Source organism: Astyanax mexicanus, chromosome 1 (genome assembly GCF_023375975.1).
Source record: "Astyanax mexicanus isolate ESR-SI-001 chromosome 1, AstMex3_surface, whole genome shotgun sequence".
Taxonomy (NCBI): Eukaryota; Metazoa; Chordata; class Actinopteri; order Characiformes; family Acestrorhamphidae; genus Astyanax; species Astyanax mexicanus.
Window position 1 is genome coordinate 37,988,828 of NC_064408.1, and position 22,057 is coordinate 38,010,884.

General features: G+C 38.8%; 1 protein-coding gene across 6 annotated transcripts in view; it reads right to left on the minus strand.

The window, feature by feature from the left end:
- The window catches only part of gria3a (glutamate receptor, ionotropic, AMPA 3a), a 91,124-nt gene that overhangs the window by 61,214 nt on the left and 7,853 nt on the right, over positions 1-22,057 (minus strand). For all 6 annotated transcript variants that reach the window (XR_007438612.1, XM_007235838.3, XM_007235839.3 and 3 more), the window contains exon 3: positions 2,581-2,820. Coding sequence is in view for 5 of the 6 variants with exons in the window: in XM_007235838.3 (XP_007235900.1) it covers positions 2,581-2,820 (240 nt within the window). In the remaining variant the exon portion in view is untranslated. The remainder of the gene's footprint in view (positions 1-2,580; positions 2,821-22,057) is intronic.

The following is a 22,057-nucleotide window of genomic DNA, read 5'->3' on the forward strand; positions in this document are numbered from 1 at the left end:
AGGGAAAAATGAAATACAGAAGGAACGCAGGATACATGCTCTTTAAAAGGTGCACACACCCCATCTTTCCCTCACACAGACACACACACTCACTCTCTGTTTTAATTAGCGTGTGTGTGAGCACTGCCCTGCTGAGTCGTTTAGCTGTGAGCGATTAATCACGTCTGACTCACTCTGCATGCACAGCACACACACACACACACACACACACACACACACACACGCACACACACGCAAAGGCTAATGCACCCAGACACACGTAGAGTGTAGTTCACACGATCCCACACACGCCTGCATTGTTTGTGATAGTGTTAGTTTGTGTGTGTGTGTGTGTGTGTGTCTTAAAAATACACAAGATTTGTTGAATGCATGTTAGCACTGTACAACATTTCTCTGACAATACACGTGAATAAAAAGTAAATTAATCATGATACCAAAAGACCTGTACAAATTTTGTTCTATTGTGTCTTTTTTTTAAAGACTGACCTTCAAGGTTTATTATCCTGAATTAATTTAGGTTCTATGAAAAAATATTACGTGACTAAACAACTTCTGTTCGCAAAAGAATTCAACCCCTCAAACCTAACACTGCCCATTCCTTCATAAACACCTCAGTGAGGACTGAGTGAAGTATGGGAGTGGGAGCATCATGTTGTGAGGATGTTTTTCCTCAGAGTGAAGTATAATGGTGGGAGCATCATGTTGTGAGGATGTTTTTCCTCAGAGTGAAGTATGATGGAGGGAGCATCATGTTGTGAGGATACTTTTCCTCAGAGTGAAGTATGATGGAGGGAGCATCATGTTGTGAGGATACTTTTCCTCAGAGTGAAGTATGATGGAGGGAGCATCATGTTGTGAGGATGTTTTTCCTCAGAGTGAAGTATAATGGTGGGAGCATCATGTTGTGAGGATGTTTTTCCTCAGAGTGAAGTATGGTGGTGGGAGCATCATGTTGTGAGGATGTTTTTCCTCAGAGTGAAGTATGATGGAGGGAGCATCATGTTGTGAGGATACTTTTCCTCAGAGTGAAGTATGATGGAGGGAGCATCATGTTGTGAGGATATTTTTCCTCAAGTGAAGTAAGATGGTTGGAGTATCATGTTGTGAGGATATTTTTCCTCAGAGTGAAGTATGATGGTAGGAGCATCATGTTGTGAGGATGTTTTTCCTCAGAGTGAAGTATGGTGGTAGGAGCATCATGTTGTGAGGATGTTTTTCCTCAGAGTGAAGTATGATGGAGGGAGCATCATGTTGTGAGGATACTTTTCCTCAGAGTGAAGTATGATGGAGGGAGCATCATGTTGTGAGGATATTTTTCCTCAAGTGAAGTATGATGGTTGGAGTATCATGTTGTGAGGATATTTTTCCTCAGAGTGAAGTATGATGGTAGGAGCATCATGTTGTGAGGATGTTTTTCCTCAGAGTGAAGTATGGTGGTAGGAGCATCATGTTGTGAGGATGTTTTTCCTCAGAGTGAAGTATGATGGTGGGAGCATCATGTTGTGAGGATGTTTTTCCTCTGAGTGAAGTATGATGGTGGGAGCATCATGTTGTGAGGATGTTTATCCTCAGAGTGAAGTATGATGGTGGGAGCATCATGTTGTGAGTATGTTTTTTCTCAGAGTGAAGTATGGTGGTGGGAGCATCATGTTGTGAGGATATTTTTCCTCAGAGTGAAGTATGGTGGTAGGAGTATGATGTTGTGAGGATGTTTTTCCTCAGAATGAAGTATAATGGTGGGAGCATCATGTTGTGAGGATGTTTTTCCTCAGAGTGAAGTATGGTGGTAGGAGTATTATGTTGTGAGGATATTTTTCCTCAGAGTAAAGTATGATGGAGGGAGCATCATGTTGTGAGGATGTTTTTCCTCACAGGGAAGTATGATGGTGGGAGCATCATGTTGTGAGGATGTTTTTCCTCAGAGTGAAGTATGGTGGTGGGAGCATCATGTAGTATCGCCGGTGTTCCTTAAGGAAAACTAAGAATTTTGTAAAACTGTAAAAGGAAGGATGGCTGGAGGGTGCAAAATACAGGAAGATCTTCTCCAGTCACTAAATCTTGAAACTTGAACACTGTTATATTATTATAGTAAATGGTGGTTCTACCAAGTTCTGGTGATGTGTGTAATACAGACAGATCTAATAACTTTTAGGAAGACTAAATACTTTAGCAGGGCACCGTATACTACAAAACACCTTGAAAACAAACATATCGTCGCTGTCCAATTAAAAAAAACACTTATCTCCAAAACAGCAACTTTACAGGAGAGAGAAAAAACCTTGTAAACTTTCAATGGAGGTCAATGTAAAAATAGTTTATTTCAGGTCATTTTGAAGAGTTTCTATTGGTCCGTTCACAGTACTACAAATTATGTAGTAAACTAAAAACCAACAAAAATGGAGATGGAGGTGTTTTTCATAGGACAGCAACAATATGCATAATTTTAGGTAGTGATAGGACCAATCACAAGCAGGGGAAGAGTTTGAGGACAAACAAAGTTGTAATAAGAACCAAATCACAGTCAGGGGAAGGTCTCACTAAGTTGTGGGTTAGTGTGTTTTGGTAAATATGTGTTCTAACCTCTTTCCGTATCATACAGGTAGACGAATCTGTCCCATCTGTAATGTCCCAGCAGGCTGAGCAGCGCGCCCTTCAGGCTGGGTCTCATCTGCAGGACAAACTGGACGTCAGCGTCGAGGGGAAATGACGGAGTGATAAACGAGGTGTGGAGCGCACCACAGAACGACGAGAGCGTGTTCATCGAGCGCTGGTCATAGAACCCAAAGATCGCATACACACCCCGAGAGAACTGGGAACAAACTGCAAAGATAGAGAAAGAGAGAGAAAAATACACATTATTACTTTTCTTTAATGTGATCTGTGATTAGTGATACTGTAACATTCTTTTTTTCTGCTTCTTTAATACAGGAACACAGATTTATATGAGTATGGTCACTATGAGGAATGTTTGTGTGCTGACTATCATTAATGAATTATTATTATTTTCATCCATCAGTTCTCAAACTGCCATTTGTACAATTTAAACTCGATAATCATATAAATTACAACTGAGTGAAATTTTTTTACAGATCTAATAAACATATAAGCAAACACACCTGTGTCTCTCTCAGACCTGCCTATTTTTTCTCCTCTGAAGCTATTCTATTCTGTGTGTGTGTGTGTGTGTGTGTGTGTGTGTCTGTATCTGTCTACTGCTAAAATTATCCAGCACAGGGGACAGCAGCATCATAGCAACACACACACACATAACTGTTTACATAACTGTACATTAGCAGCAGCGAAGGTCATCAAGTAACAATACAAATCTAGTTTATACTAACATTATTATTCATATAATTATTATATTTGCATTACTTTCTACCTGAATGGTTGTTTATTAGTGTTTATCCACTATGAACTATTCTTCATCCACTATGAATTATTCAGTATGTAATATAAATTAATCAGTATCTACTATGAATTATCCACTAGACACTATGTTTAATTCAATATCTACTGAGTATTATTCACTGTTCACTATGATGTATTCATTAACAACTGTTTTATATTCAATTCAACTAATTAAAATCTACTACAAATCATTCAGTAACTCCAATAAATAACTCAAAACCCACTATGGATTGTTTACACTTTGGTTTATTAAACGCTAGGGGTGTCACGATCTCGATATTTTATCGAAATCGAATCGAAATGAGGTCACGATCTCGAGTATCGAAGTCAAAAAGAGGATCGACGATCCCTCCCGCGCGCGCTACGCAAATAGCGCAGCGCGCTACGCAAATGGCGCGGCACCAACACAGCGCATCCTATTCATTTAAATAGAGATAGCCACTGCATGAGCGCAGTCGGCGGGAGTGTGATCACTGTTTTTATCTGTCCAAAGGGGGAGGGGGGGCGGGGGTTGGGCGCGCAGGTTTTGTATCTGTATCTAACGGAGGGGTGGGTGCGCGCAGGTGAGAGCGTGTGAACTCGCTGAAATGCGTGTGTCAGTGTGACTTGAGAACACTGACTATAGATCACAGTGAGGTGGATTAAAAATCTTAAACTTATAATTGACTACACCTGTTGCTTTCCATTGAATTAAAAAAACATCTTTCTCTCAGATAAAGTAAACACAAGCGTGTTTCTGACTAAAATAAAAGCTTTTCAGGAGAGATATAAGTTATGTGTAAATATTTATAAGACAATACCCACATCACTTATCTAACCAGCCTGTACTGATTTCTGCCCCCCCAATAATGCTTTCAATAACCTCTTGTAACCCCTGGGAGCCAGGGGTTACACTCTAATAGCCTTTAATAGTCTTCAGTAGCCTTTAAAAGACTTACCTGGCGGCCGTGGTGTGTCCACTAAACTCCGTAGTTATAAACATCCTGAGGTTAGCAGCGCGCTAACTGACCTGTTTATAATGTAATCCGAGCAGTGCCTCCGTGTCGGCTGTTCTAACCTGCTGCTGTTAGCTGCTTGGGCTGAAAGATGAACTGTAGTGAGCTGTATTATCCGGTTAGTGGGGTTAAAACCTTTATTTGTTTACAGAAACAGTAAAAACGGACTGGCTGAGCTCTGTAGCCCGTGGCTGGGCTGTACTGAAGTAGTGACTGAGTGAAGAGAGCGGGGCTTGTGCTGCTGCTGCTAGTGGTTGGATGAAGAACTGCAGCTTCATGTAATGAGCAGTTTCACCAGCCATCCACACACAGCTCTGATAAACTGCTTGTTTTAATAGTGCACACTGTTGCTACCAAAAAAAGTCACTAGATGGCATTACCATATATATCTTAATAAATAATAATAATAATATTTATAATATTTATAATAATAATAATAATAAATATATTATTTAAATTTTATGAGGCATAAAATAATAACAAGAAAAAAAAACAAGAAAATCGAGAATCGAATCGAATCGTGACCCTCAAATCGAAAATGAAATCGAATCGAGGGTTTAGAGAATCGTGACACCCCTATTAAACGCCTACTTTAAATTATTCAATCTACTAATCTACTATCAAAACCTACTATGAATAATTCAACATCAAGCATACGTTATTATTCAGTATCCACAATTCAGTATCAACGTGTTTTATGTATCATTTTCTATTATTAGCTCAGTATATGTTATTTATATTAATGCACAGAACATGGGAGTTAAGTAGGGGTTAAATAATGAACACAAATGAAACATTTGCTAATGTCAGATGGTATTTCTACACATGAACAGAGATTAAGCAGGTCAGAGCTAGCATGGTTTAAGGGGCCACATACACGCAAATGCGCACACACACAGTGCAATGGCTCGAATGCATGCACCAGCTGTTTATGATCTGCCTGAAGCCTCAAACCTGTCACACTCGCACACTTACACACATTCACACGCACTTACACACACTCACACACTTACACACTATGCATTACTGTGATTTTCTTTCACTCACTCCAGTGACAGAGAAACAAACCAATTTATCTGATTTTAGAGGACTTGAACACTTCAACATTCAAACTTAAAGCGTTAAAACATCCAGGAGTTGTATGTGTGTGTGTGTGTGTGTGTGTGTGTCTGTGTGTGTGTGTGTGTTGGTGGAGGCTGATGACAGTCTAGCTCTGCTGACCCATCACTTACAATAAACATCAGTGGTTAGCATGATGACATCACAGATCACTGGGCAACTGCAGCAGGACCACTGCACCCATAAGCATGTTAAAGCAAAGATGCTGATCAGCTACAAACAATACCAACACCTACAGCAGTCACACCACTGTACTCATCAGTCAAGTCAAGTCAAGGGGCTTTTATTGTCATTATATCTGAGTACAGGTACACAGTGTAGTGAAATTACGTTCCTCCGGAACCATGGTGCAAGATGGGACAACAAACAATAGACAACATCAAGTGAAGGTGTGATGATAGACATTTCCATTCTACTCATTAACTGCTTACAGTACTTAATAACTGTGTTCACTCTATAAAATTGTATGTATTATTTTAGCCCATAGTCCTATAATTAAACCAATATAAGCAAAGATGAAACCCGGTGCTGAGTGTCCTGACTCAGTCTGAACAGTCTGAAACCAAAGTTCTCATAGTAGGAAAAAGAAATTGATCTGAGGGTGGGACACAGCAAGATAAGATGAAGAGAGAGAGAGAGAGAGAGAGAGACAGCAAGAGAGAGAGAAAGAAAAAAAGGACAGAGGTGCAGGTAAAAAAAAATACCTTAAGCAGAACGATGTGATGTCAGATTTTATGATGTCAGCTAAATTTAAAGCTTACTGCTTAAACCAGAGGGTCACATTTCATAACACATCACCACAACCAATCACATTTACTGGAACAACACTACAACCAATCACATTCACTAACACAACACTACATCCAATCATATATACTGACACAACACTACAGCCAATCACATTCACTAACACAACACTACGGCCGATCACATTCACTAACACAACACTACATCCAATCATATATACTGACACAACACTCCAGCCAATCACATTCACTAACACAACACTCCAGCCAATCACATTCACTAACACAACACTCCAGCCGATCACGTTCACTAACACAACACTCCAGCCAATCACATTCACTAACAAAACACTACATCCAATCATATATACTGACACAACACTACAGCCAATCACATTCACTAACACAACACTACAGCCAATCACATTCACTAACACAACACTACGGCCGATCATATATACTGACACAACACTCAAACTAATCACATTTACTAACACAACACTCCAGCCGATCACATTCACTAACACAACACTCCAGCCAATCACATTCACTAACACAACACTCCAGCCAATCACATTCACTAACACAACACTCCAGCCGATCACGTTCACTAACACAACACTCCAGCCAATCACATTTTTTTATTATCACATCATATTTAAACCAAGCGCATGATTTTGTATTATACTGTTTTGTACTGAAGTGTATTATTTTGTAAGTGTAGCATTTTGTTTTGTATTCTATCAGTACAGCATTTTAATGATATTGTATTACACTGTATTATAACTTTGTTGTGTTGCAGCATATAACCTGCACAATATATTTATCATATTGTGTTAAACTGTATGAATCAAATTCTGTAATTTATCATTATCAACCAAACAGTGCATTACACAAACAGTCCCTGCTGTCTTTGAGAGACAATATGAACTGGGTGACACAAGTTCAGATCAATACACACATACACACAGACACACATACAAGTTGGACAGGTCAATACACACACACAAGTTCAATACACACACATACATATATATGCTCACTACTCAAGGGTAGACAGGTCACACACACTGTCACATACGCTTTCTCAAAAACAAATACACGAATACTTACACACATTCACTGACCATTTGTACTAGAAAGACAGATTTTGTGTGTGTGTGTGTGTGTGTGTGTGTGTGTGTGTGTGTGTGTGTGTCAAGCCGGGGGTGGGTCAGTGACATTGCCGATGTCAGAACACACTCTGGGATGAAAAACCCTCCAAATGTTCCAGAATCCGCAGGGCTTTACAGAAACTTCACCATCACAGAGAAGACAGTGTGAGAGAGAGCAAGCGAGAAAGAAAGATGACAGAGAGAGAGAGAGAGAGACAGAGATAGTGAGAGTGTAAGAGACAATGAGAGTGATTCACAGAGAGAGAGAGAGAGAGAGAGAGAGAGAAATATTGCGAGAGTGTAAGAGACCATAAGAGAGTGATTCACAGAGAGAAAGAGAGAGAACAAGAGAAATAGAACAGTGGCCAGGAGAATAAGAATAAAGAGTGAGATAAACAGACAGAGGAAGAGAGAGAGAGAGTAACAGAGAAATATAGACTGCTAACTTTTGGGATTTAAGGGTGTTTCTTTCACAACTGCTTTGTTGGATCTGGAATTTTAGACTTTTCCTTTTCGGTTTTGTTCGACCGCAAGAGGTGTTCTCAGCCAGGATCCAAACATAGTCCAGTTTGTTTGCAGTGTAAAAACACTTTTCTATATGGTTTGGACTTGTTTAGACCAATTAAAGAAGTTGCTGCTATCATCAGCCTTTAAACAATACAGAAGAAAATATGTTTTTTTGGTAGAATTTGTCTCCTTTGTGCGTGCAAGTGCGTCATGGCTGCTGTATCTACTGTAACTGTAGATTAACCCTTATTTATAAACAGTAGGGGTGTCACGATCTCGATATTTTATCGAAATCGAATCGAAATGAGGTCACGATCTCGAGTATCGAAGTCAAAAAGAGGATCGACGATCCCTCCCGCGCGCGCTACGCAAATGGCGCGGCACCAACACAGCGCATCCTATTCATTTAAATAGAGATAGGCACTGCATGAGCGCAGTCGGCGGGAGTGTGATCACTGTTTTTATCTGTCCAACGGGGGAGGGGGGGCGGGGGTTGGGCGCGCAGGTTTTGTATCTGTATCTAACGGAGGGGTGGGTGCGCGCAGGTGAGAGCGTGTGAACTCGCTGAAATGCGTGTGTCAGTGTGACTTGAGAACACTGACTATAGATCACAGTGAGGTGGATTAAAAATCTTAAACTTATAATTGACTACACCTGTTGCTTTCCATTGAATTAAAAAAACTTTCTCTCAGATAAAGTAAACACAAGCGTGTTTCTGACTAAAATAAAAGCTTTTCAGGAGAGATATAAGTTATGTGTAAATATTTATAAGACAATACCCACATCACTTATCTAACCAGCCTGTACTGATTTCTGCCCCCCAATAATGCTTTCAATAACCTCTTGTAACCCCTGGGAGCCAGGGGTTACACTCTAATAGCCTTTAATAGTCTTCAGTAGCCTTTAAAAGACTTACCTGGCGGCCGTGGTGTGTCCACTAAACTCCGTAGTTATAAACATCCTGAGGTTAGCAGCGCGCTAACTGACCTGTTCATAATGTAATCCGAGCAGTGCCTCCGTGTCGGCTGTTCTAACCTGCTGCTGTTAGCTGCTTGGGCTGAAAGATGAACTGTAGTGAGCTGTATTATCCGGTTAGTGGGGTTAAAACCTTTATTTGTTTACAGAAACAGTAAAAACGGACTGGCTGAGCTCTGTAGCCCGTGGCTGGGCTGTACTGAAGTAGTGACTGAGTGAAGAGAGCAGGGCTTGTGCTGCTGCTGCTAGTGGTTGGATGAAGAACTGCAGCTTCATGTAATGAGCAGTTTCACCAGCCATCCACACACAGCTCTGATAAACTGCTTGTTTTAATAGTGCACACTGTTGCTACCAAAAAAAGTCACTAGATGGCATTACCATATATATCTTAATAAATAATAATAATAATATTTATAATATTTATAATAATAATAATTATAATAATAAATATATTATTTAAATTTTATGAGGCATAAAATAATAACAAGAAAAAAAACAAGAAAATCGAGAATCGAATCGAATCGTGACCCTCAAATCGAAAATGAAATCGAATCGAGGATTTAGAGAATCGTGACACCCCTAATAAACAGAAATAAAAGGAATCTGAGGAAGGCCTGTTGCGCTCATTCTGATGCATTCTGTGGCCCCTTCAAGGGAAGTTGAATTCTGTCAGGATGGCAGAATTCAGCACAACACCTGGAAAGGCAGCTCGCTGAACTGACAACATTCTACAAACCAATCAATGTTAAGTGTATGGAGACGTTGTTAATGCAGCAAAGTTCTTAAAACTGCAACTTCAGTGTGCAGTGTACACTACTGTGTAACAAACACATGAACACTGGTGCAGACTGTGGTTACGTTTACTTGCTAGCTACATTAGCCTACTAGTTCCAGAGTAAAACTAAAGAAACAGCAGAGTTGGATGATAAGGACTGCAGTCATGTGCAATGTTTGTGCACCCCAGGCTGATCTGAAGGGATTTTTTTTAATATATCAGAGTGGATCAGAATGAGTAAACACTATTTTTCTTCTGCTCTCTTTTAAAAACAAGACAAAAAAAACTTCACTTACAGCAGGCTGTGTGTGTGCCTGTGTGCATGTGTCCATTAGAGGCTTTAGAAGCTCTTAGCACAGCTGCAGTGTGTGTGTATGTGTGTGTGTGTGTGTGCTTATGTGTGTGTGTGTAGAGCTGCTGTTGAATGATGAATGACGGTCCATTTAAACCAGCCTTACATGATGCAACTCGGCCGCAATGTTTGTTCCCCAAAAAACAAAGTTAAACTTCTGTCCGAGTGTGTCACCCCAAAACACCTGCCAACAGCTGCACCACACACACACACACACACACACACACAAGTGCTGTCTCACACACACTGATAAGCAGTCTTTAGTCCGTGTAATTGAAAAAGTCACTTTGGAGTGATGGCAGAATCCATTACCCCACTGAAGTGCACAGTTATGACGGTGACACTTGATTAGCTGAAATATTTATCTGTCATTTATTTATATGGAACAAAGGATTTAAATAATTATGCAGTTAATTGCATTATTATCTGGCATATCATGATTATTCACTTTTTTTAGTGTGTCACAATTAATTCTTCTTTTTACGTTTTTCTTTATGAGAGCTTTACCAATAACGATTTTATTTAAACAATCATCATTTATCACATTTCTTTGCTGAAGTTGAACATGATGAATCAATTTTGTAAATTAAATTAGCCCTTATTAATCAGTTTCATGCATTATGTAGTGCATTTAACTGAGATTATTCACATTATTTTTTATTTAATTGTCATTATATTGTATGTATTTAAATGTGATACGACTATTTTAGTGTGCTCAGATGTGATTAGTCAATTTATGTATTTAGAGATTGAGAGTAGAGTAGTTTTCAGATGGGATTTTTCACTTTCTTTGTGTATTTAGTCTCTTCATTTTGTGTATTAAGATTAATCACTATATGTGATGGATTCAGTTGTGATGCGAAGTCAATACATAACAATGCTTAAAAATAGCAATTCATTTCTAATGTTAAGTAATTCATTTGATCAACCACATTATTTACAACAGTTATTGACCATTCACTGACATTATTGTGTGTACATAATTAATTATGCCATTATTTTGTATTTATATGAATTATGACTAGTTTACAAGTTCAAAAGGAATAAGGTAAATGTAGAAAAATTAGGTTTTGGGTTCTTTCATGTTAGCGGATTTTCCAAAACTGTAATAAACAAATAGGTAAAGCTGTTCCTGATCTACATGAAACACTGCAGATTAGAGAGCAGATACCCCTCCAGCACTGCTCACACTATCGACCAGCACTACTGACTGACACTGTGTGTCTGTGTGTGTATGTGTGTGTGTGTGTGTGTGTGTCCGTCCGGTGCCCTCACACTATCGATCCAATCTCAGTGCGGCCAGCCGTCATCAAGAGTAAAAATCACTGCAGAGAGAGTTGGGGGAGTGGAACAGAGAGAGAGAAAGAGAGAGAGAGAGAGAGAGAGAGAGAGAGAGAGAGAGAGAGAGAGAGAGACCAAAAAGAGATAGAGATAAAAGAACTGAAAAGAAAGGACAAATAGAGTGAAAAAGAGAAAGCAAAATAAAAACGAGAGGTAAACAAAAGAAGGGCATAATTAAAAAGAGAGGGAAAATGAACGGGATAAAAATTGGGAGAGCCCCATACTACACTATACCCCCTATGCTATCCTATACTCTCTATTCTACCCATACTACACTATACTCACTAATCTACCCATACTACCCTATACTTACTATTCTACCTATAGTACCTTATACCACCCTTTATTACCCTATACTCACTATTCTTCCTATAGTACCCTATACCACCCTTTATTACCCTATACTCACTATTCTTCCCATAGTACCCTATACCAACATTTATTACCCTATTCTCACTATTCTTCCTATAGTACCCTATACCAACATTTATTACCCTATTCTCACTATTCTTCCTATAGTACCCTATACCACCATTTATTACCTTATTCTCACTATTCTCCCCATACTACCCTATTCTCACTTTTCACCCCATACTAGCCTATTCTCACTACTCTTCCCATAGTACCCTATACTCACTATTTTCCACACACTATCCTATTTTCACTATTCTTTCCACACTACCCTATTCTCACTATTCTCCCCATACTACCATATTCTCACTTTTCTCCCCCTACTATCCTATATCACCCTATATTACCTATATTTACTATCTCCCCATACTACCCTATACTCAGAAATCTTCCCATACTACCCTATCCTCACTATTCTCCCCACACTTCAATATTATACTGACTTTTTTCCCAAACTACCACATTCTCACTATTCTCCCCATACTTCCCTATTCTCACTATTCTCCCCATACTACCCTACTCTCACTACTCTTGCTATAGAACCCTATACTCACTATTTTCCCCAAACTACCCCATACTCACTATTCTCCCCATACTACCCTATTCTCACTATTCTGCCCATACTACCCTATTCTCACTGTTCTCCCAACACTACCCTATACTCACTTTTTACCCCATACTACCCTGTTCTCACTATTTTCCACACACTACCCTATTCTCACTATTCTCCCAACACTACCCTATACTCACTATTTACCCCATACTATCCTGTTCTCACTATTTTCCACACACTACCCTATTCTCTCTATTCTCCCCGCATTACCCTATTCTCACTTTTCTCCTCACACAACCCCATACTCACTATTCTCCCCACACTAGGGGATGCCTCATCACTCATTGCTTCTTCCAAAATCAACAGTTATCCTGCTATTGTTTGTTTTGAGTAACTGTCTCTGCTGTTTAGGCAATACTGTCTTCTCAACTACAAACTGCAACAAGAGTCATAGTGAGTTCATCATAGTGAGCTCCATCATTCCAGAGAAGAAAGTTCCACTGCTCCACAGCTTAATAATGGGGGCTCTATACCCCTCTAGCTAACTGGCATTAGGCATGGTGCCAGTGGGTTCATGTTTATCTGCTCCAGAGTCCTGCTTTTATTGGCTGTACTTTTCTACAGGGGCGAGAAGAGCTGTGTATGTGTGCACTTGCACATCTGTGTCAGCAATGGGTGCAGCTTAAAGTAGCTGAACTCAAGCTCCATGCTTGTTGTTTAAACAGTCTTGCCCCTGTGTTACCTCCAGCCTGACTTAAATACCCCTCTTTCTCTCTCTCTATCTGTCTTTCTCTTTTCCTCTCTAATCGAGGGGACAGGTTACAGCTGCTGTCATCTATTCTCACTATCCGTCCATCTGCCACTTCAACCCTCCGCCAAGCAGAGGAGAGACAGAGAGACAGAGATGGAAAGAAAAAAATTGGAGGGGGAAGCAAAACAGAGAGAGAGAGAGAGAGAGAGAGAGAGATGTTCTCCAATCTTCAGTGGAAGGTGGAGAGTAATCAAACTACACTTAGAAAAATATTTTATGTAGTAGCAGGCTTGTAACAATATTGGATCCCTTTTCTGCATTACATCCTCCTGAAACCTGGCGATTAAAGTTGATTTCCACACAAATTGTTCTTCTAGAGCTTGCACCATCGATATACAGTTTGTCCTCTCAGCCATTACCAGTTACATGGCCCCCAAAACTGGTACAATTAATTGTGATCAAAATGTTACTGGAGCCCTGAGAGAGCACAATTGGCCTTGTTTTCTCTGGGTGGGTAGATGGCTATCTCTCCCCGCATCACTCCAAAGGGTGATGTCAATCAGCACAAGGCATCTGTGAGCTGATGTATCGGAACCGAGTCTCTGTGCTTTCCTCTGAGTGCTCTGTGATGCTACTCGGCAATTCTGCATCAGCAGAAGCTCAAAAAGAGGCGGTGTATCGGAGGAGGAATGTGCTTCACCTTTCTTTTGCTGGGGCATCACTAGTGATAGGGGGAGTCCTAATGAGTAGATTGGGAAATGTTCAATAAAATCTTAACCCTTTCTAAACACATTTTATTCAACATCCTTTTTATATCCTTTTTAACTGAAATGATTTTATTCAAATACAGGATGTGAAGGAGGTTTAATTTGAATTTTAGCTTTAAATATTTTAGAGCAAGCAAAGCAGCAGGAGGTCCTCATCTCTGGAGAAAGCCCATTAGGGCTCAGGTTTGTTTTCCTCATCTTCTTGTTTTTTTAATTAAATGAAAAAAAAATCTAACACAAACTCTTCATAAAAATGAATACAATGTCATTATATAACCCCCACATTCTGAGACCAAGCAATACCAAATGTTTGCTACAAGGGACATGCAATAAAAAAATAAGAGCATTTTTCATTCTTTTAGTTTTCACTTCAGCACCTAAATATTAAAACGTGGGTCTGGGTCTAAGGATGATATAACAAGTTTTTTAACAAGTTTTTTTAAATATCCACCTTGCTGTATAAAAAAGTGTGTGCACTTTCCTCTTTTTCTATTCTGTAAAACAGACTGTTTTCACTGTAGACTGTTCGGACCATCTGCCACTCAGTGCAGTGAATAGAGGAGTCATGGTGCCTTGCGGCAGAGGAGCCATCTCTGTCCCGCTCTAATGGGTTTAGATGTGTTCCCAGCGCTGAAGCGACCTCCGAGGACGCGCTTCTAGCTGTGGGTAAAAAGTTACGGGCAAACATATTGCGCCTCATGAAAGCAAAAAGCTGTAAACTCACTTCACAGCCAAACTGAGACAAACACAACTATCCAAGTGATGAAGAATACAATTTAACAATTCATGATCAGTCAAAATGCTTTTGGGCTACAGACCTGGCAGGAAATTGGTGCTATTTGAAATAAAAAGACAAACAGAGCGTGATATCTGTCTGCCTCGGTTACATGCATTTTGCAACGGTGGCCTGAAAGTAGTGCTGGGTGGTATATCGGTTCATATATATTATTGGAAGGGGATTAAGAACCGGTAAGCACTTTTCTCATACCGCCATACCTCTAGAGGCGCTGTGGAGCCCTGTGTAGAACAGCACCGCCAAAGAAGCACACTGTGACAGCTCACTAGCTAACGCTAGCCAGTTAGCATAAGCTAACACACTGGAGCTTAGCTTTACGAGCCTTAACACTCATCCCTCGCTCCCTCCTGCCTGAGAACCGCACTTTATTACACAGACAAGCCCAGAAACGGTCCTGAGTACAGAATCATTTATTCAGCAAGTGACGCAACTCCCTAAAATTTGTGGATACAAGGTGAGCAGTAACTATAGCCCTGTTTAAATATATTAATACTGCAGCATGAAGAATAATATTAATACGCACTAAGCTGATTGTATTTGTTAACTAGAAAAGAAGGGGAATTGTGACTGATTTTAATACTGTAATGCCTCTGATGGCTTGAACTATTTAAAATATTTACTTTTGAAAAGGAAGAGTTAAAGTTGTTGGCGTATCTGTTATTTACATTCTTTAGCTGTTTATTTGCTAATTAAGTCTAATTTCTTCATATATTGTGTAATTTTGTGGGACAAAGTAAACCCAATAGTAATCAAAGCCTTTATTTAAAGCCTTGGTGTTTTATATTATATGTACTCCTAACAGTAGAGTAGGTCTCAAACCTATATAAAAGCCCAGTCATACAAAGTATGATAAGTAAAATAAAATAAAATACTGTGATATACTGTATCAAAATCTTGAAAAATACTGTAATATACGTTTTGGTCATACCGCCTAGCATTACCTCAAAGTATTGTCGCCACTGTTTCAAAATTTGTGAAATGCAACATTACACAAATGTTACATTTGAAATGGCAGAGAACAGCACTTGCACATAATTTATAGAAATGTGAACAGAGAAAAACAGCCACTCTTTAGATGAACACACACAAATCCTAAGGCTAGGTTACCTCAGCTAACCATACTATGCTAGCCCTGTACAGCCAGTTTGTGATACTGTAGTAAACACCCCCACTGCTGCAAAAATTCTAGAAGATACAAAGGTCTGTACATGACATGGACGCCATGTTCCACAGCCAAAAAACGATCACCAACATCCTTCAATAAGTCCTCTGTACTGTTATAATCTGCAGCAACTGGCTGTAGATTTGAATTTTGCAAACTGTTTGTGGCTGGTGCCCTGGCTCAGTCTTGTTCTGTTCCCAAGCCTTTCCTCAGCTGAACCCAAGGCAAAAGAAAGCACTGGTTGCTTAACTAGAACTGTTGAGAAGGTCACAGAGACTGCACATCAGCTCACGTCTAGAAAAGCTCCAAAAACAGATGGGACACCAGTGGACTTTTAAAGATTGCTGGGGAGTTTTGGGAGGAACTTGTTCTGTGTGTTTTCAGGCCAGTTTGATGATGTCTTCTTTCTTCTGCCAAAAAATGGTGACCCCTGCCTACTGAAGAATGCAGCTGTCTTAAGAGCAGCTGTAAACTGCATTTAAACTCCCTTCTGTTTGCTCAGTCTACAGACTGAGAAACGTTTTAATTATGCTTTTGTCGTGTACTAATGAAACAAACTGGAAAAAGATGGAGGCTTTGTGATGTGGTTAGAGGGATGAAAAAAGGATGAAAAAAGTCTTTGCCAGTTTGTATAAATGGTTATGGTTGTGATACAATAATTGTTTTAAGATCAAGTGTGATTGCTAAAAAATAGAGATGGACCAATCAGTGTGGGATTTACGAATTTCCTTCAGTAAAAAAGAAGGGCTGGATGCCACATTATCCTTTCCAGATCAACTTGGTAGTGCATCTTCAGACAGGGCTTCTGTAATGTTTCTGCGCCTTCTCTAAGCCTTTCTCACTTTTTTGGAATAAACAAGATTTTAAATGCTGCCAAACTCAAAGCTCAAGCTAAAAGAATCTTTGTGTTCCCATGCAAAACTGCACTGTAAAGCTCAGATTGGGACCCCAACCAAAAAGTCTGTTTATCCAGCACTAAGAAACACTAAGAAATTTGTTTTTGACTGTTGTGCTGTACTTTTGGTGGTACTTTGGTGGTACTTTTGGTACTTAAATGTGCTCCTCACTGTTTGCTGTTTTGTGTGGTTAGCTTTGTTTTGTTGCTGTGCTAATAGTAACTCACTGCATGAGCCAATGAACGTACTCTCAAGAGGGGTATAATGTTAGTGGTGTTAAATGTCTTTACTCTGCTTCCTACACAAGGCAGTTTGTTTTACATGTTCTACAAACCAGAATGAGGACTATAACACTGGCATTAGTGAGTTTCTGCAGTCTTGTACAAGCTCCGTAGATCAATCTAGCAGTTAAAAAAACGAACTACAATGTCCGGTGAGCCTCCAAAAGTGATGCTGTAATCTTTAACTTGCGAAAATGATCTGATTAGCTTTTAGGACTGGATTGCATATTTGACTCTGAGTTTGGCCAATACCAATAACCTCATAGAGTTATTTTTTTGCTACAGGTTAACCTTCCTCAACCCACTCAAAGGACTGACTATATAGAGCACAAGTTGATTTCTTCTAGTGTGAGAAACCCTGGCTGAGGGCTGCAGTGTGGTATCACCCTGTGCAGGAGGGTAGACAGAGATTGACTGAGAGCTAACTAATGTATTATCAATACCATGGATGAATGACTGTGGTCTGCACTCTCCTTCAGGTTTCCGGTGGTATGTGTCTGGGAAGATGCCTATTTTCTCTTTCATTTGAAACACTACAAAATAGGCCTCCCATGGCTTTGAAGGTGTTCCAGATTTTGCTGTAAAGTCCAACTGAACTTTAAAGGCCTCATTAAGAAGTTACTGTATTTTGCTTATACAAAGACAATGTTTTAGATATGGAATGCAGCTAAGAAATTAAATTTTACAATAAAACATACTACAGCCACATGTTCTTTATTATTGAATCCAAGTATTCTGCTGCAGTGAGAAGCATAAAGGTGCATTAATACACTTTTTGGTGTAGCAGAAAGAACAAGATCAAGCGGAGTGATTGGATTAATGTTTTTCTGATGATACAGGGCTTTGTGTCACAGTGATATTCTGTAACCTTATTGATGATGTTGGCAAAATGTGGCCACGGTTCATGCTAAGCCTGAAGAAACAGGCAAGCAGCATAATCAAAGACACCACACAAACTAGGCCATTCCTTGTCTGAACCACTTCTGTCTTGCAAGCGGTTCGGGACGATAAATTAGATCCCGTTCCAACAGACGAAAAAACAGCTTCTTTCCCAGAGCTGTTGCCTCAGTCATGCCCCTCGCAGCCCAACCAAAGAACTGACTACAAGAACTGTGAACATACATTTACACACGCATCAAGGAGTGTGGTGCATTTATATTAATGCTAATATGCATGATTTTGGTCCAACCATATTGAAACTACAGCACTTTTTACATAGCCTCTGTTTTTTTATGCCACCATAATGTTGGGGCATAACGATGATGAGTACAATAAAGCATTCATATTTAGAACTTTGCTGCTTTTCTCTTTCATGCAATATTGCTTGAAGTCTGAGATGTAAAGACATCACCAGGTGCTGAGAATCTTCTCTCTTTATGCGCCTCCAAGTGTCAGATTCAGCTATCTTCAGCTCTCATTCATTCAGTGCTTTTTCCTTTAAGTTTTCTTTTCAACTCAGCAATGAATGCTCAGTAGAATTTAAATAGTAAGCCTGATATATTAGTCAAAACCTGCTTAAAGAGGTGGGCCAGGGCACGGTTCACTTGGACTGAGGCTCGGCATGCATGTAGTGTGAAGATGATGCCAGTGATGCCAGTGATGCAATCCTGTAAAAATGACGGTGTTGTGCCAAATTCAGCACCACTGCCAGCTATGTATGTAACCATGACTGAGATAACCATAACTTTTGCACGTATTTCTAAGTAAGTTAAAATTAATTATCTCCACTTTTATCAGGAAGACACGCTTCCGAGGGGGTGCTAAATTCAACATAACACCAGCAAGCCCACTGGGCAGTGAGTAATGACGTAAGCATGCTCACGCACGGATTGTTTAAACGCAATGTGAGTACAGGCCAGCGGGGGAGAGTCTGTTCTTTTACCAAGATTGGTTATAATAAATCAATGAAAACTGATTTTAATAAATTAATAAATGAAAACTGTGGCTTTTTTTCTAAACATTATGGAAGGCACTGAATGTGCACACCCTCAAATACAGCAATTCATTAACCAAATATTTTGATTATAATGAATTAATTGTGTAAATTGGACTACATCACCTTCAGAAGTGTGTTGTAATCAGTGTGTTTTTCACATCTCAACATAACCACAATTAATATTCTATTTAGTTTTTTTCTTTCTCTCTGTCTCATTCTAGTTTCCCCATCTCTTTCTCTCCTCCTTTCTCTCTCTCTCTCTCTCTCTCTCTCTCTCTCTCTCTCTCTCTCTCCCTCTCCCTCTGCTAGATGGCTTTATTGAGGGATGTTTCAGCAGTGATGGGTTTGTGTATTAAACTTTAAATATGCATCAAACTTCAGTTTACTTTCATCTGTGAACTGCTGTTTGGAAAGTGTGTTTGTTTGTGTGTGTGTGTGTGTTTTTGTGTGTGTGTTTACTCACTCTGAGTGCCCATCTGTATTTCCCTGAGGTAAACCAGCCACAGCCAGAAGCAGACTGTGTGTATTCTGCTCACACACTCACAAGAGCTGCACGATATACTGTACGTATTAATCGGAAAAACATACATGAAACAGTCCACCTATTAAGCACAATATCATCTTTAAGGTCAACTAAAATTAGAGTACTGTTTTTTTTTTGAGATCTTAAACATATATTTGTTTTATAATATGTTTGCATACTAAGATTTGACTTGTTTTGAAAGCTGTTAGAAAACTAGAACAAGAGAAAACTTACATTTGATTAGATGTTTTAACTTTTAATTAGGGTAAGTGTCACTACTTTTGGCAAATTTTAAAGACTGATGTTAAAAGATGCACAGTATGACATGGAAACTGGATGTAGGAAATAGTTAGGAGTAAAAATCAATAGACTGTTTTAGAGACACAGCACAGCTGCTACACTGCCCACTACACTGCATACTAATCGTGTAAGACATACATATACATGCAAAACATATACATTACAGCACATATATTACTGGTTTGTCGTGTGTTTATAAATGGTCAATAGATTGTCCTCGATTTTTTTAATTACAGAGAAATATCAGAGACCCATCAAAATGAAAAGTGTAATTTAATAGACATTATTATTAAGTTTTTTTTATGTTAAGACAATATATATGTGGAAGTACATACATATTGTCGAGGTTGTTATACATGTTTTTTAATCAAATACTGTTTTTTTCTTAAGTTTATTATGGTCTGTTCCAGTTAGTGTAAATATTTCACTATATAACGTAAATATTTCACTTTTAAGTTTAAATTTCAAAAAACACATTTGAAAAAGACTTCAAACATTGACTTATGAATTCACCCTTTAAAACTGGTTAAGCCAAATACAATGTGTCCAAACTTTTGACTTGTATTGTATTTTCACAGCACAATAAATAAATCCATGAAATAATAGGATACATTACAATGGGAGCAACAGAGCAACAAGTTTCTCTTTAAATATAAAGCAATTGTGAGCATTTTGTGCAACTGTACAAACGCCATTTCATTTTATTTAAAAACACTTTCTATTCAAACTCACACTTAAACATTCCTATAAACATCCATATACCATAATATCTAGGTAAAACTAGATAACACCTTTAGTTTGAATATGACACTGACAAACACTGAATCCAGTTTAATGGCTCAGTTGCTAGATTGTAGTTTATCGTTACGTAGTGTATTGTTAAGATTTTTGCTTTGAAACATGTACATCTTCATTTTAAATAATAAAAACATTTAGATTACATTAGAAAATGTTTGTGTGCAATATATATAATACATTTAAACACCACTTGCTGCTGGAATCAAAGTCTTGTGCTCTAAGAAAACCTGTTAAAGAAACCTGCAATGTGCAAATGATCCAATTATTTGAATGATTAACTAATAAACAGAAACAGCAGCAATTAAAAAAGCATCATATACACAAACAATTCTGCATCTGAGGCACATTCTAAGAATATTGGGATAGAGGCAATTTAGGGCTCATAATGAGGTTCCACATAAAATTTTACTGCGCAAAACAGAAGCCATACATTAAACATGTCCAGAAGCTTTTGCTGGGCTCTGAGGTATCTGGGACGTACTATCACACTGTGGAAACGTGTATTGGGGTCAGACAAATGAGTATTACAGTGTTCCAGATATTTTCTGGAGAAAGTGGACATTGTGTTCTCCGGACCAAAGACAAAAAGGAAAGGACCATCCAGACTGTTATCAGCAACAAGTAAACAAGCCAGAGCCTGTCGTAATATGACCCCTTTTTCAGGGACATCAATGCATTTTCAACAAGACAATGCAAAACCACATGCTGCATATGTTACAAAGGCATGGCTGCAGTATAAGAGGGTATGGATTCTCCCCAAATGAGAACATGTGGAGAATTTTGATGTTAAAAACGTGACAATGACAATCCTGTACTGTTGCACATCTTAACCCTTTCAGACCCTGCATCCATCACAATAGACATGTGTTTTCTTTTTTATGTTTTGTTGCAAGTATCACTAATTAAAGCCTATTGTCCATCAGAATAGAATATTAATCAAGTCAATGAAAAAAATACAGTAGTTTAGCTCCCTCCCACTGCAATTGAGAAAAAACAGCAACTTAGACATTATGACATGGCAGTACTGGAGCCAACAAAGTAAGAGCTATTTTTACTAATTGTATGTGATTTAGAACACTTTTATGTAAATGTTACTGTTTATGGATGATTTGTGAAGTACAAAGGTCAATCAAATAAAATAAAAAAAAATAAACACAGACATAAAAAGCAAATTAAATTGGATTTATTTTTTAATTCCTCTTTAGACTATTAGAGTTGTATTTTGGGTGAATTGCAGACAGAAATCAACATTCTTATATTTGTCACTGGAACATAATTCAGGTCTGAATGAGCTAAGGCATGTTTGCAGGAAGAATGAAACAAAATAACACTTAAAACTCCTCATTGTTAGGGATCCACTGTGCAAAAATATATTTTAAAAGTTGTAAGAAGGGATGACATTACAAATCAGTAATTTATGTATAGTTCCCAACTTTATTTGCCATGTGTTGCATTCCTAAAATGCAGAAATGGATGTATGTAAACATATAAATTGAAAAGTCTTGGGT